A 14,531-nucleotide genomic window follows, 5' to 3' on the forward strand; every position below is an offset into this window, starting at 1 on the left:
TTTCCTCCCAGTACCATATTTCCTGCCCAAACTTTCACAGTTTGTTCCCTGGGGCAAAAAGGTTCAAATGGATACCTTTTGAGCCTGCAGGCTCTGCTTTGTCCTTCTCTTCTCTCCTCAGCGGTGTGGAGCTCTAACAATGCATGTCTGCTCTGCTAGGCTCCGCCTCCTGCCGCCGGCCTCAAAATATTTCAACCAAATCCACAGCTCTGAATGTTACCCTTTCTCTCACTTCAGCAGCTTACATTTGCTCACATTTTCTTTCACTTGAACGTACTTCCCTTGTGGGACTTATTGGAACTCCCCAACTGTGCCTATATTGAGATCACTGCCTTTCTCTGGCTTCCATGTACTGCTCAGCTCAGCTACCCTCTCTTAACCCCAGATGCTTCCTAGGTCTGTTATTCTAGTAAATTAATGTCCCTTTTTGCTACCCGTATTACCGATAGCTAATAATCCCCTTTTCCCCTTAAAATTGGAGTAAAATCTGGACTAGGATAACCAAAATGTTTGTTTTTTTTAACACAACTCTAATGTAATTGGCTTTTTAGGTGCTACTGGTTATCTTTTTTATCCAAACCTGTTCAACATCATTATCCCAAAACACCGCTTAATAGCGCTGTTATATCATAGTTACATAGTCTGGTTGAAAAAAGACACAAGTCCACCTAGTTCACCAATAAAAGGGAAAAAAATTAAAAATAAATAAATTATACAATCTTTTATACACATTACTATACCCACAGCTGATCCAGAGGAAGGCAAAATAAACCCAGCAGAGCATGATTCAATTTGCTCCAGCAGGGGAAAAAATCCTTCCTGATCCCCCAAGAGGCAAGCGGATATTCCTTGGATCAACTTTACCTATAAAATGTTAATATCCAGTTAGATTATATACAGTACATTCAGGAAAGAATCCAGGCCTTTTTAAAGCAAGAGCTGGACAGAACCAGCTCTTGAGGGAGTCTATTCCACATTTCGACCGCTCTAACTGTGAAGAAACTTTTATATATTTGGAGATTAAATCTTTTTTCTTCCAGACATAAAGAGTGCTCCCTTGTCCTCTGTGATGACCTTAAAGTGAATAACTCAACACGAAGTTCACTATATGGACCACTTACCTATTTATACATGTTGAGCATATCCCCCCTTAAAGGATAAATTCACCTTTGTACAAAAAATAATAAATGCACATCTTTTTGCAGGTAAAAAAATGAAATGTGCATTTATTATTTTTTGTATTAGGAGCATGTAAAGCATTGCACAAGCAATCAGCGACTCGCTGATGCCTTGCACACTGTCAGTGTATCTGCTTACCCATACATCCCGTACGGATAAGCCGATACTCGCTGACAAGAAGACTCAATGAACTACCACGGCACTCTACAGTGCCGTGGTAGTTCATTAGGAACTACAAGCCGACAATCGCTAAGGCTGTTGGGACTTGTATTTCATTCATACACAGAGCTCTGTGAATGAATGACACAGCCACATGGGCGGAGCCCCGAATGGCCGTGCTGCTTTCAAAAGCTGACAGCTAGTACGGGGAACCTCCCCGTACTGCTGCCACAGGTGGGGGGGGGGGGGGGGGGGAGTTCAGCAGGTGGCACCACTGGGAACTATGTAACATGTTCCCAAAAATGAACTCATCCTTTAATCTCCTCCTCAAGAGAGAATAAATTCTGTTCCTCAAATCTTTCCTCATTGCTGAGCTCTTTAATGCCTTTTATCAGTTTGGTTGCCCACTTTCTCCAGTTCCCCAGTATTCTTTTTGTGAACTGGTGGCAAAAACTGAACTGCATATTCCAGATATCTCTCTGTCATACCATTCCAGGCCATACCATTTGCAAGCAAAAGCTCGCCACTTTGTCTTCTCTATATATTCTCCCATATATTTTGTTTTAACTTTGGAAATTTGGGCACTAGATGAGAAATGTTTGTCGGCTGGATGTGTTTTATTGTTTTTAGCATTTGGAATCTATGATTAAAAAAAAAAAGTAGTAGTTCCACTGGGAGTGAAGATGGCCAAAAAGTCAGAGGGGCTTTTAAACTCCAGAGGTAGAGATAGTCAGCGCGGAACATATTCCAGAGGGTGATAGGTTGACTAAAGCACCGAAACCTGAGGTAAGTATAGTAACAAGTCCTATTTGCAACCCCAGAGCACCCAATAAGGAGATAGTATGCGACCGGTCTAAACTATGTGGTATGTTCACCAATGCCAGGAGTCTGGGGGACAAGATGGGAGAGCTAGATCTACTGTTGTACAAGGAGTATTTCGATTTTGTAGGAATTACAGAGACTTGGTTCAACAGCTCTCATAATTGGCTGCAACCATTCAAGGGTATTCTCTATATCGCAGGGATAGAGAGGGTAAAAAAGTGGGATGGGTATGCCTGTATATCAAAAAGTATGTACAAGTGAATGTGAGAGATGACAACACTAAAGGAGGAGGTGGAATCCTTATGGGTAGAGCTACAAAGGGAGGAAACTAAGGAGAAAGTAATACTGGGAGTATGCTATTGGCCCCCTTACCATAGGGAGGAGGCGGACCTCCTATCACAATTTGGATTAGCGGGAAGAATGGGAAGTGTCATTATAATGGGGTTTTTTTTATTATACAGACATAGAGTGGGTGGAAGAAACAGCACATTCATCTAAGGCTCACCAGTTCCTAAATGTCTTGCAGATGTGGAAATATGGGGCAATTTAGGAAATAGCGATCACAGGTCAATTCGTTGTAGTATAATCACACACATAGGAAACATAAGGGGAATACAAAGACACTGACTTTCAAAAGAGCCAACTTCCCTAAACTACGAACCTTGCTAGAAGGCATAAATTGGGATAAAATCTTAGGAACAAAGAACACAGAGGAGAGATGGGTTTGCTTTAAGAGCATATTAAATAAGGGCATTAGCCAATGCATCCCATTGGGTAATAAATTTAAAGGAGCAAACAAAAGTCCTGGATGGCTTAACTCCAATGTAAAAATGCATATAAAAGCAAAGGAGAAGGCCTTCAAAAAATACAAGGTTGAGGGATCATCCTCAGCATTCAGACTTTATAAAGAATGCAACAAGAAATGTAAGGGTGCAATAAGGATGGCTAAGTTTGAACATGAAAGGCACATAGCGGAGGAGAGCAAAAAAAATCCCAAGAAATTCTTTAAGTATGTAAACAGTAAAAAAGGGAGGACAGACCATATTGGCTCCATAAGGAATGAGGAAGGACATCTGGTTACAAAGAATGGGGAGATGGCGAAGGTATTGAATTTAGTCACACTATCAAACAGTGCTTAATCATAGCTAACAATCACAGAAATGAATATCATTTATATACTTGGGTTTTTTCGACCATATGATCAAATGAGTGAATAATTGAGTCCAATCAACAAACAAACAAGTGCTGTGAGACACAATCAAGGACATAGATAACCTCTGTGATTAAGTGAGGTGCTCATTAAAATTTGTTTTAGGTAAAAATAAATGAATAAGTGAAAGCCCATATATAAGTACATGTGTGTGTATGTGAACATTTAAACCCTAAATAAAGAGTAAAAATGAATTAAAAAAAATATGTGTACTTATGTATATAGTAAATGTGATAAAAAATGTTGTTTGATCAATCACTACCAAAACTTAATCTGTGCTTAAAAAAGTGAAAACGTTTATTATTAAATAAAAAGTTATTATTTTATATATGTACCTAAATACGGGTACTATGAATCCCTACATATATGTTGAATGTGAATGTAGTTCATTGAATATTAAGTTTATATTTATAAAATATTTTTTAGCATATACACAGAGATGTATGAAATATGTGCAAGTATGTGCAAATAAGTACAGAAGGGTGTTATATGTAGATAAAAGATAGACAGTATGAAGATGAAATAAACATTTGCATATAATAAATGCATGCTATGTATGTATGTATGTGAAGTAAGTAGAAAATTTTTTATATGTGGCCAATCAGGTGACATCGCTGTAAGAGGTGTAGGCAAACCAATATCCAGTGGGGGTACATGGAAACCCAGAGAGTAGAGTGATTAGACGTAATAGAATATAATGAATATGGTGAAGTAAAGAGTTGAACATGTGCATTGAATACATGCAAGGTGATGACAGTGAGAACCTAAAGAATTTGGAATAGAAAGGAGAAAGTGGAAAACAAGGTGGGTGTGCAACCATATCTCAAGGTTACCTTGTGATAGCAGATCCAAGGGTAGAGTGCAGTGCGACCAAGCAGTGCGACCTGATCGTGTGTTTTAAATGGGGATGCCCGGATGGGCCCACTTATATACCGACAGATCCCCACCAACGTCACGCCAATGTTGGCGCCAAAACGCCCCTCTCCACAAATCTATTTTTTATCCAGATTAGGGATGGTGGTGCATCTCCCCTTATGCACCTCTTTTAAAGTCCCAGTGTATTGGTTATACATCTCCCCCTTTCTTGTATTGCTAGAAGATAATAATTGGGATAAAATCTTAGGAACAAAGAACACAGAGGAAAAATGGGTATGCTTTAAGAGCATATTAAATAAGGGCATTAGCCAGTGCATCCCAACGGGAAATAAATTTAAAAGGAGCTAATAAAAGTCCTGGGTGGCTTAACTCCAACGTAAAAATGCATATAAAAGCAAAGGAAAAGGCCTTCAAAAAATACAAGGCTGAGGGATCATCAGCGTTCCAACTTTACAAAGAATGCAACAAGAAATGTAAGGGCACAATCAGGGCAGCTAAGATAGAACACGAAAGGCACATAGTGGAGGAGAGTAAAAAAAATTTCCAAGAAATTCTTTAAGTACATAAATAGTAAGAAAGGGAGGTCAGATCATATTGGTCCCATAAAGAATGATGAAGGGAATCTGGTTACTAAGGCTGGAGAGCTGGCAAAGGTATTGAATTTATTCTTCTCCTCAGTCTTCACGAGGGAATCGTGGGGCTTCAGTAACCAAAACTGCAATATTTATCCTCATGACATGTCACAGAAAGCAACCTCATGGCTAACAGAGGACAGAATTTGAAATAGACTTGAAAAACTTAACATTAAAAGGTCCCCGGAACCAGATGGCTTGCACCCGAAGGTCCTTAAGGCACTCAGTCAAGTAATTGCCAGACCATTGTTCCTAATTTTTACGAACAGTCTACTGGCTGGAATGGTACCAGCTGATTGGAGAAAAGCAAATGTAGTGCCAATATTTGAAAAAAGGGCCAAGATACATCCCTAGGAATTAAAGACCAGTTAGCCTAACATCAATTGTATGCAAGCTCTTGGAGGGGATGATAAGGGACTATATACACAAGATTTTAGTAATGACAACGGTATCATTAGCAATAATCAGCATGGATTCATGAAGAATCGTTCTTGTCAAACCAATCTATTAACCATCTATGAGGAGGTGAGCTGCCATCTAGATAAAAGAAGGCCCGTAGATGTGGTGTATCTGGATTTTGCAAAAGCATTTGATACAGTTCCCCATAAATGTTTACTGTACAAAGTAAGGTCCGTTGGCATGGACCATAGGGTGAGTACATGGATTGAAAACTGGCTACAGGGGCGAGTTCAGAGGGTAGTGCTAAATGGGGAGTACTCGGAATGGTCCAGGGTGGAAAGTGGGGTCCCCCAGGGTTCTGTCATGGGACCAATCCTATTTAATTTATTCATAAACGACCTGGAGGATGATATAAACAGTTCAATCTCTGTATTTGCGGACCATACTAAGCTAAGCAGGGCAATAACTTCTCCGCAGGATGTGGAAACTTTGCAAGAAGATATGAACAAATTCATGGGGTGAGCAACTGCATGGCAAATTAGGTTTAAATGTAAAGAAATGCAAAATAATGCATCTGGGTGGCAAGAATATAAATGCAATCTACTCACTAGGGGGAGAACCTCTGGGGGAATCTAAGATGGAAAAGAACCTGGGGGTCCCAGTAGATGACAGGCTTAGCAATGGCATGCAATGCCAAGCTGCTGCAAGCAAAGCAAACTGAATATTGGCATGCATTAAAAAAGGGGATTAACTCCAGAGATAAAACAATAATTCTCCCACTCTACAAGACTCTGGTCCAGCCGCACCTTGAGTTTGCTGTCTAGTTCTGGGCACCAGTCCTCAGGAAGGATGTGCTGGAACCGGAGAGAAGGGCAACAAAACTAATAAAGGGACTGGAGGACCTTAGTTATGAGGAAAGGTTACGAGCACTGAACTTGTTCTCTCTGGAGAGGAGACGCTTGAGAGGGGATATGATTTCAATGTACAAATACCGTACTGGTGACCCCACAATAGGGGTAAAGCTTTTCTGTGAAAGGAAATTTAATAAGACACGTGGCCATTCACTAAAATTAGAAGAAAAGCGGTTTAACCTTAAACTGCGTAGAGGGTTCTTTACTGTAAGAGCGGTTAGGATGTGGAATTGTCTTCCACAGGCAGTGGTTTCAGCAGGGAGCATCGATAATTTAAAAAAAACTATTAGATAGGCACCTGAACGACCATAACATACAGGGATATACAATGTAATACTGATATAAAATCACACACATAGGTTGGACTTGATGGACTTGTGTCTTTTTTCAACCTCACCTACTATGTAACTATGTAACTATGTAGTTTGTAATATACTGTCTTTTTGCACAGAATCATGTTCCTAAAGAAGAAAGCAGGGATGAGAAAGCTTTGATGCAGAGCGAGACCACACCTCCTTTAACACCACGTGCTGTACGACTAGAAAGGATGACACAGGCTCTTGCTCTTCAGGCTAGCTCTTTAGAAGATGGAAGAGAGTCTCGGGCAAGGTAGGAATTCTCGTTACAATGTTGGAATGCTTGCCCTGATGCCAAGGCCAGAAACTAAAACTGGCCCATGTTGCTTTACCTATAGCAGCCCCCAGAGATAGTCTGAAGTCAGGCCAGGCAGCAATTCGGAGATTAATCATTTTTTCCAAGAAAGGGCATCAGTAACAGGAGAATCTGAAAGATAAACCTTGGCAGGCAGGAACAGTAAGGTAAGGCAAAAGATAGGGAGCAAAATGCTGTCATGAATCCAAAACACTGGGCTTGTGATGCTGAAATCAGGCCAGAGGTGATGGAACAGAGAGCATGGAGGTGCTACCTAGCAAAAGGGATGCTGAATGAGGGTTATGCCACTGCCAGCCAATGGGGAGCAAAGGAGCACCATTTCTCAAGCAGGGTTTGTTGCCCAGTAACAGAGCAACTGGCTGGATAGGAGATAACTGCCATTGCTGGCCAACAGGACCAAAGGGAGTATTATCTATGTTGTCTGGCAATGGAGGCTTAGGCTTGGCAGCAGAGAGTGGCAGGGTGGTGGGCTGCAGAGCAGTAGCCTGAGTATTTCTCACTGTCTTAACATCCCCCCCCTTTGGGTGCAGACTTCTGAAGACTATGAAAATTGCTTTCAAGTCTGCATGCATGGACAGAGAAGGCAGGAACCCAGGAGTCTTTCCAGCAAATTGACAAGACACTGGTTCATATTCCTGATTCTTCTGGAGTCCAAGATGTTCTCCAATTCATACTCCCCTTGACTGTTGACAATCATTGGCCATTAAGAAGAAAAAATGGCATTCTGGTGAACCAGCTTCCAGAGGAAAGACATAAAAAATTGTTAGGGGTTCACATGGAAGTTGTCATTCCAAAGGAAACAACTCTATAACAACTGATGAATCTGGTGGACAGTTTTTGAGTAGGAATTTTGAAGGTTTAATTCTTTGTGGATAGCAAGACCTGATAATTTACCCTAATCTGAGGGTCATGGGAGCGTTGGCGATATGTAGAGTTTCTGGGAAGTAAAACTGCACAAAAAGCTAACCTGGATTTTGCTCCAAGAGAGAGCTCCATGAGAAAAATGTTTGAACAGCACTTCTGGTATCAAGAACATCTGAAAAAATGTCAGAAAAGGAACAGGATTTAGGATACACAAAGACACAGTAGAGAGGAGAAACTCCAGTGGAACAATTAAACCAGTTTTATAGGCAAACTTGGCAGGAAGTAGGGCTGAAAACCATGCCAGTTGTTTGTCAGAAATGAAACAGAGGAGATCAGTCTCTGATCATTATCATTAGTTTGGAGGTGATAAACAGAAGAGAAATATGGGTTGATGCCAATGAGTACAGAAAGATTTCCAAAACAAACTGTGTGCCCCTATCCGAGTCTATGTTCTGGCGCACACCATTGAGTCTACGTATCTCATGAACGAATAAGAAAGCCAGCAACTTAGGAGGAAGGAAGTTTGGTAATTGACACAAAGTGAACCATTTTACTGAAGCTATTCACCATAATCTAGATAAACATATGCCTGCCTGAGGAATGTAAATCCACAATAAAGTTCATAGCCAGATGAGTCCAAGGACACTTAGTGACTTGCAGGGGAAGAAGCAGATTGGAAGGTATTTTACTGAAGCAATCTGCCATGACCCAGATAAACGTATGCCCGTCTGAGGAAGGTAGATCCACAACAAAGTGAGTCCAGGGATGCTTAGTGACTGTCAGGGGAAGAAGCAAATCAGAAGGTATGGACCCAAAGGACTGGGAATGAGCATAGATCTCACAGACTTTGACATAGAAATGATTACCCTTGCAGACGGCAGACCACCAGAGGTTATGAGACACCAGGGAAAGTGTCTTAGCAATACAGGAATGTCAAGCCATCATGTGCTTCCGATGGGAATTCCAGTCTGAGGTGAAGAGTAACAAATAACTTTCCCAAAGGTAAGTCTGTAGGGACATCAGACTGTGCATCCGTTTGGAGACAGATCAGGGAAGAGAATAGCGATATGCTGTAGATCTCTAATGAATCTAAAAAAAAAAAAAGGGGGGGGGGGCCAGTGAGCCTGTCAAGAGTTAAGGTGTTTCACTGTCTTGATGTACTCTAGATTCTTGTTCTCCGATACAAATAGATGGCAAGCCCTCTCCACCCAATGACACCACTCCTTCAAAGACCACCTGATAGCTAAATGTTTCTGTTTTCAATGTCATATTTGTTTTCCTGTAACTTAATTTTGCTTCTAGGGTGCAGTAAAAATAAGGATACAATTGCCTAGAGGCCTACCTAAAGTGTAATTCCAATTTTGTTGAGAAATAAAAAAAACAATCCCCTGTGAGTGATATATGCACATTCCAAGGATTTTAACAAAATTTGTAGCAGAATACTACCCTTGTCTGCTCTGAAGAACACACTGTTTGTTCATCTGTGTCCTCGCAAGACTGTTTTATAAATAGAAGGGTCAGCCTTCAATACAATCACCTGGTGCGCTGGTGTTTCAATGAGAAGTGACAATGCCTGCATCCCTTTAGAAGTATTTAACTCTTAGGTAGTATTTCCCCAAATATACAATTACTATGGCAGCGGATACCTAAAATTTTACTTGTATTTTAGTGCAGACACCTGAGAAAATCAGTCAGCCAATCACACAAGCATTCCTGGGGGCATTCTGTATACCAATAAAGTACAGAACACCCAGGTTGCCATATTGCATTGATTTTTTTTTCTTTTAAGAAAAGCACAGCAGCTTCAGATTGAAATGGAAAGGTTTTTTTTTTGTTTTGTTTTTTTTATAATATTGAATTATGAAATGGCTTGTGTAGTAATTTTATATGCTTTTTTTTTTTATGGAAGTGGAATTCTCCTTAAATTGGATTTGGTTAGACTTCCCAAAGGAAAGGAAAGGGTATATTGCAGCCAAACAAAAAAAAAAAAAAATTAACCCACAAAATTCCTTTCAAGTCCACAGACTACCTGCTTTGGGTCTCAGATATTTCATCCATTCTAGGCCTTTTTGCTATCGATATCCAACTTTCTTCCGGTAATCAAGTGTTCTGGAATCACCACTTTTCTAAGGATTCTAATGTATGGCAGGGGTCGGAGGATACCATGTTGATGATGTAATCTTCCAGGAACCTCTATTTCCTTCTAATTCCCTCCCTTTACTTGGATCACCTAGCTTAATAATTTGCCTTCTTTTCTTGTTCAATGCATCCTGACTGTCCTCTCACACACCTACTTTTCTTCTTGTACAACCCTACAATTGTTTTGGCCTTACCACTTGTTTATTTTTTTTTATGCAGCTTGGGAGCTGAAGGTCTGGGTGGCACCAACAGTACAAGCCAGGACTCTCTTCACAAAGCTGCTAAAAAAAAGAGCATAAAGTCCTCCATTGGGCGCTTGTTTGGAAAGAAAGAAAAGGGGCGCATGGGACAGATGGGACGAGAATCCTCTTCTTTAGGTGAGTGACAGTACAAATTCAAATTAACATGCAAAACATTTTCATGTGTTCGATTAAAAAAAAAAATATTTCGGTTCTAGGAAAATGCTGGTGGGCTAAAACTGCTCTTATCTTTTAAGATTTTACTTACACTACGTAATGTTCCCATCCTTCGGCTAATGCCAACACAATTATGGTAACAGGTAGCTTACTGGGCAAGATAAAAACTGAAACAATATGTTATGTTTAAATCTAAGTATACCTAAAAAAAAACACTAAATAAGCACAAAGGGACATTACTTACATTCAGCATGATGTGTCCCTTCTGTCTTGTTCAGTGGAAATCTTTTGTGCTCTGATGCCCAGCCCCGTCCCCATAATCTTCTGGTGTTGTGAGGGTTAATAGAACTGAGGTTCTATCACAGACTGTCAAACGTGCCTGACTATACCTGCCATTTCCACCCCATCCTACATTTATAGAAGCTGGTACTACAGCTTCTATGAATGAAAGTGGGTGGACCTATGTGGGATCTATGAATGGAGTGAGTGCACTTTTCAATCATCCGGCCGTCCTCCATAGATAATGTTTCATACATAGAAGCTGTAATACAGCTTCTATGAATGGAGGAACTGGGCAGCAAGGGTAGGCATATTTGGGCACTCTTGATGCAAGCCAGTGACAGTTCCTCAGTTCTATTAACCCATCTTACTGGAAGATTATAGCAGTGGGAGGGGCTCGGAGGATCAAAATGGACACATAACACCAAAAGGTAAGTAATGTCCCTTATGCTCATTTTGTTTATTTCTGTAGGTAAATGTAGGTTTTAAGAAATGCAATGAATTATGTAATTAAATAAAATGGATTTAAATAAATGTTCTTGTCTGTATTCAGTGCCATTTTAACCACTTCCGGACCAGCCGCCACAGTTGTACTGCGGCAGGTTGGCTCGGCAAATCGTCATTACCTTACGTCGCTTCGCCTTTTGGCCAATAGGTGGGCCTGCGCGTGCCCACAGCGTGTGCCTGGAGCTGATGCGAGTGCCCCGCAGGCGCGATGACCGCCGGGTGCACAGATCCCGGTTCTCTCAGGGGAGAGGAGACAGATCGTGTGGTCATATTAAGTATGAACACTGATCTCTCTCTTCCCCTAGTCAGTCCCATCCCCCCTACAGTTAGAACACATCTAGGGAACAGAGTTAACCCCTTGATCGCCCCCTAGTGTTAACCCCTTCCCTACCAGTGACATTTATACAGTAATCAGTGCATTTTTATAGCACTGATCGCTGTATAATTGTCAATGGTCCCAAAAATGTGTCAAAAGTGTCCAATTTGTCCGCCTCAATATCGCAGTCCCCTGCTATTACTAGTAAAAAAAAAAAATAATAATAAAAATGCCATAAACCTATCCCCTATTTTGAAGACGCTATAACTCTTGCTCAAACCAATCAATATATGCTTATTGCGATTTTTTTTTTTTTACCAAAAATATGTAGAATACATAGCGGCCTAAACTCATTATGTATAAAAAAATGTGGGTTATTTATTATAGAAAAAAGTAAAAGATAGTGTTTTTTTCAAAATTGATGCTCTTTTGTTTATAGTGCAAAAAATAAAAACCACAGAGGTAATCAAATACCACCAAAAGAAAGCTCTATTTGTGGGGGGAAAAAAAAGGATGTCAAATTTTGTTTGGGTACAGCGTCGCACGACCGTGCAATTGTCAGTTAAAACGACGCAATGCCGTATCGCAAAAAATGGCCTGGTCATTGAGCAGCCAAATCTTCCGGGGCTAAAGTGGTTAATCACCTTACAGTCTGTTCTTAATATTTTTGCACTGTTCCCTGTTTCCACACTTTAGACATAGCTTAGAAACTGAAGGCTTTATGTTAACAAGTAACACACATCACTTTACCCCCTATTTGCATAACGCTTTCACATCAGGTGGTCATGGTCAGAGACACACAGTTATATTCATAGCTATTAATAGTTTTTGTTATTTTAATAGATACTAGCAACTTATGTAATGTTTGCACCTGACCTTCAGGCTATTTGAGATTAGCAAAACATATCACAATGTGTTTGAGAACAATTCCATTTGAGTTACTTCATTGGGACAATTTAGGGCAGTACACTACAATACAGGACACAAAAATGGAACTTCCGCTTTTTGGAACACCTCCCCCCCCCTTCCCAGTCTCACTTTGGCACCTTTCAGGGGGGAGGTGGGTGCAGATACCGGTATAATCCAGTTATTTGCACCCATTTCCGGGCATAAACCCCCACGCGGGGTCTACGCCACTTCCCGTTCCCCCCCCCGCTGTCTGCTTGTAGACACACGGGTCCCAGAGACAGCAGGGACCATTCGCACGCAACTCTCGCATGCGCAGTAGGGAACCAGGAGGTGAAGCCGCAAGGCACCAATTCTTTTACTGACAGAATTCCTTTCAGTGCTAAACAGTGCAAACATCAATATTTAAACTATAAACATGTAGCTAGTGCTATCAGCAATGTGTTTAAGTTAACAAAAGTCAAAAACCATATTTCTCCATTTACATGACGGTCAGATTACTATAACCTAGCCAGCACAGTGTTCCTCCATACATCAGTGTGCAGGATCCCCCCTTACAGTGCAAGGGAACGCTGATGTAAAGGGGAATTCTGCAGATCATGGTCTAAGGGGGAACTCTGATTTAAGAGACCAGAGACCACCTTTTATCAGAGTCTACTGCATTCCCCTTTACATCAGAGTTTCCCTTTACATCAGGGTCTGCAGAATCCCCCCTTGCACTGTAAGGGGGAATCCTGAAGACTGAGATGTAAAGAGGAACACCTAAAACTCTGATGTGGGGGGGGGCTCGGGTGACCGGAGTTCACCTTTTGCAGAGTGAATACACTAACGTAAGGGGGGGGGGTTACTGATATAAGGGGGAAACTTTATATCAGGGCCCCTTACATTCTTGTATTCACTCCCACATTACATCAGTGACCCCCCCCTTCAGACTGGCCTGGTGGCGCTGTCACTGACCTCCTCTCAGGTGCACCATGCAGGGCTCAGTCAGGCAGCTCAAGGTTGGTGGCTCTGGTTTTATTGTATAGTCTCCTCTCCACAGTCCACACACGCCTGACTTCTCCCATGAACCCCATCCCGTGTTGCTCTCACTTTTGATGCCTCTCCAGACTCCCTCAGAGACTGCAGACATAATACAAGACAAGAGATGGTCAGAGCATCAGCATATGGACATGGTACAGAGGTGGTCAGAGCATGGGGACATGGTACAGAGGTGGTCAGAGCATGGGGACATGGTACAGAGGTGGTCAGAGCATTGGGACATGGTACAGAGGTGGTCAGAGCATGCGGACATGGTACAGAGGTGGTCAGAGCATGGGGACATGGTACAGAGGTGGTCAGAGCATGGAGACATGGTACAGAGGTGGTCAGAGCATGCGGTCATGGTACAGAGGCGGTCAGAGCATGCGGACATGGTACAGAGTTGGTCAAAGCATGCGGACATGGTACAGAGGTGGTCAGAGCATGCGGACATGGTACAGAGGTGGTCAGAGCATGCGGACATGGTAAAGAGGTGGTCAGAGCATGGGGACATAGTACAGAGGTGGTCAGAGCATGCAGACATGGTACAGAGGTGGTCAGTAAATGCAGACATGCTATAGGAGATAGGAAGACAGATGTGAACATCTATCCACCACCATTCTGAATCTTGTCTGATAAATGCTGCCTGTGTGGGCATCACAATAGATAGCAGCCTCCAGCCAGCCAAGCAATTGATTGACGGATGCAGCCAGGCCAGAGACAGGGGTCCGGTGGTGGGAGTCTACAGAGTCCAGGATGGATGGTGCAGGCAGGGGCACAGTGCTATGGTGGTAATCCTGAGTTCCTGTCCTGAATCCGGCCATAGTGCAGCGCAGTGTCGGGCTGGAGTTCGGTCTCCTGCCCCCTCCCCTGTTGCAGTGCCGAGACACGCGCACCGTCCATTAAAAAATTACGCCCGGCGGCATTACATCACTTACTCACTGCACATGCGCCCGCCCAGCCGGAAGATGCAGAGTGTGTACAAGCCCAGCGGGCTTGACAATGACGCATGCGCAGTATAATGGACAGCCCACAGCCAACATTTTTACTGGCAACGCTGCCCTGTAATGGGCATTTATGGGCAGCCCGAAAATGGGCTAAAATTCATGGGCTGCCCATAAATTAACAGGTGGTTGGCAACATTGGAGGGGAGGGAAGGGGGAGGAAAGGGGGAAGAGAAGGCAGAGGGATCTCATTGTTAACCACTTCAGCCCCTGAAGATTT

At 42.2% G+C, this 14,531-nt stretch overlaps 1 protein-coding gene across 8 annotated transcripts in view; it reads left to right on the forward strand.

The window, feature by feature from the left end:
• The window catches only part of PPFIA3 (PTPRF interacting protein alpha 3), a 715,578-nt gene that overhangs the window by 553,049 nt on the left and 147,998 nt on the right, over window positions 1–14,531 (forward strand). For all 8 annotated transcript variants that reach the window (XM_073602297.1, XM_073602301.1, XM_073602303.1 and 5 more), the window contains 2 exons: window positions 6,640–6,797; window positions 10,083–10,240. In XM_073602297.1, the coding sequence (XP_073458398.1) occupies window positions 6,640–6,797; window positions 10,083–10,240 (316 nt within the window). The remainder of the gene's footprint in view (window positions 1–6,639; window positions 6,798–10,082; window positions 10,241–14,531) is intronic.

The sequence above is a fragment of the Aquarana catesbeiana genome, linkage group LG10 (genome assembly GCF_042186555.1).
Source record: "Aquarana catesbeiana isolate 2022-GZ linkage group LG10, ASM4218655v1, whole genome shotgun sequence".
Classification (NCBI taxonomy): Eukaryota; Metazoa; Chordata; class Amphibia; order Anura; family Ranidae; genus Aquarana; species Aquarana catesbeiana.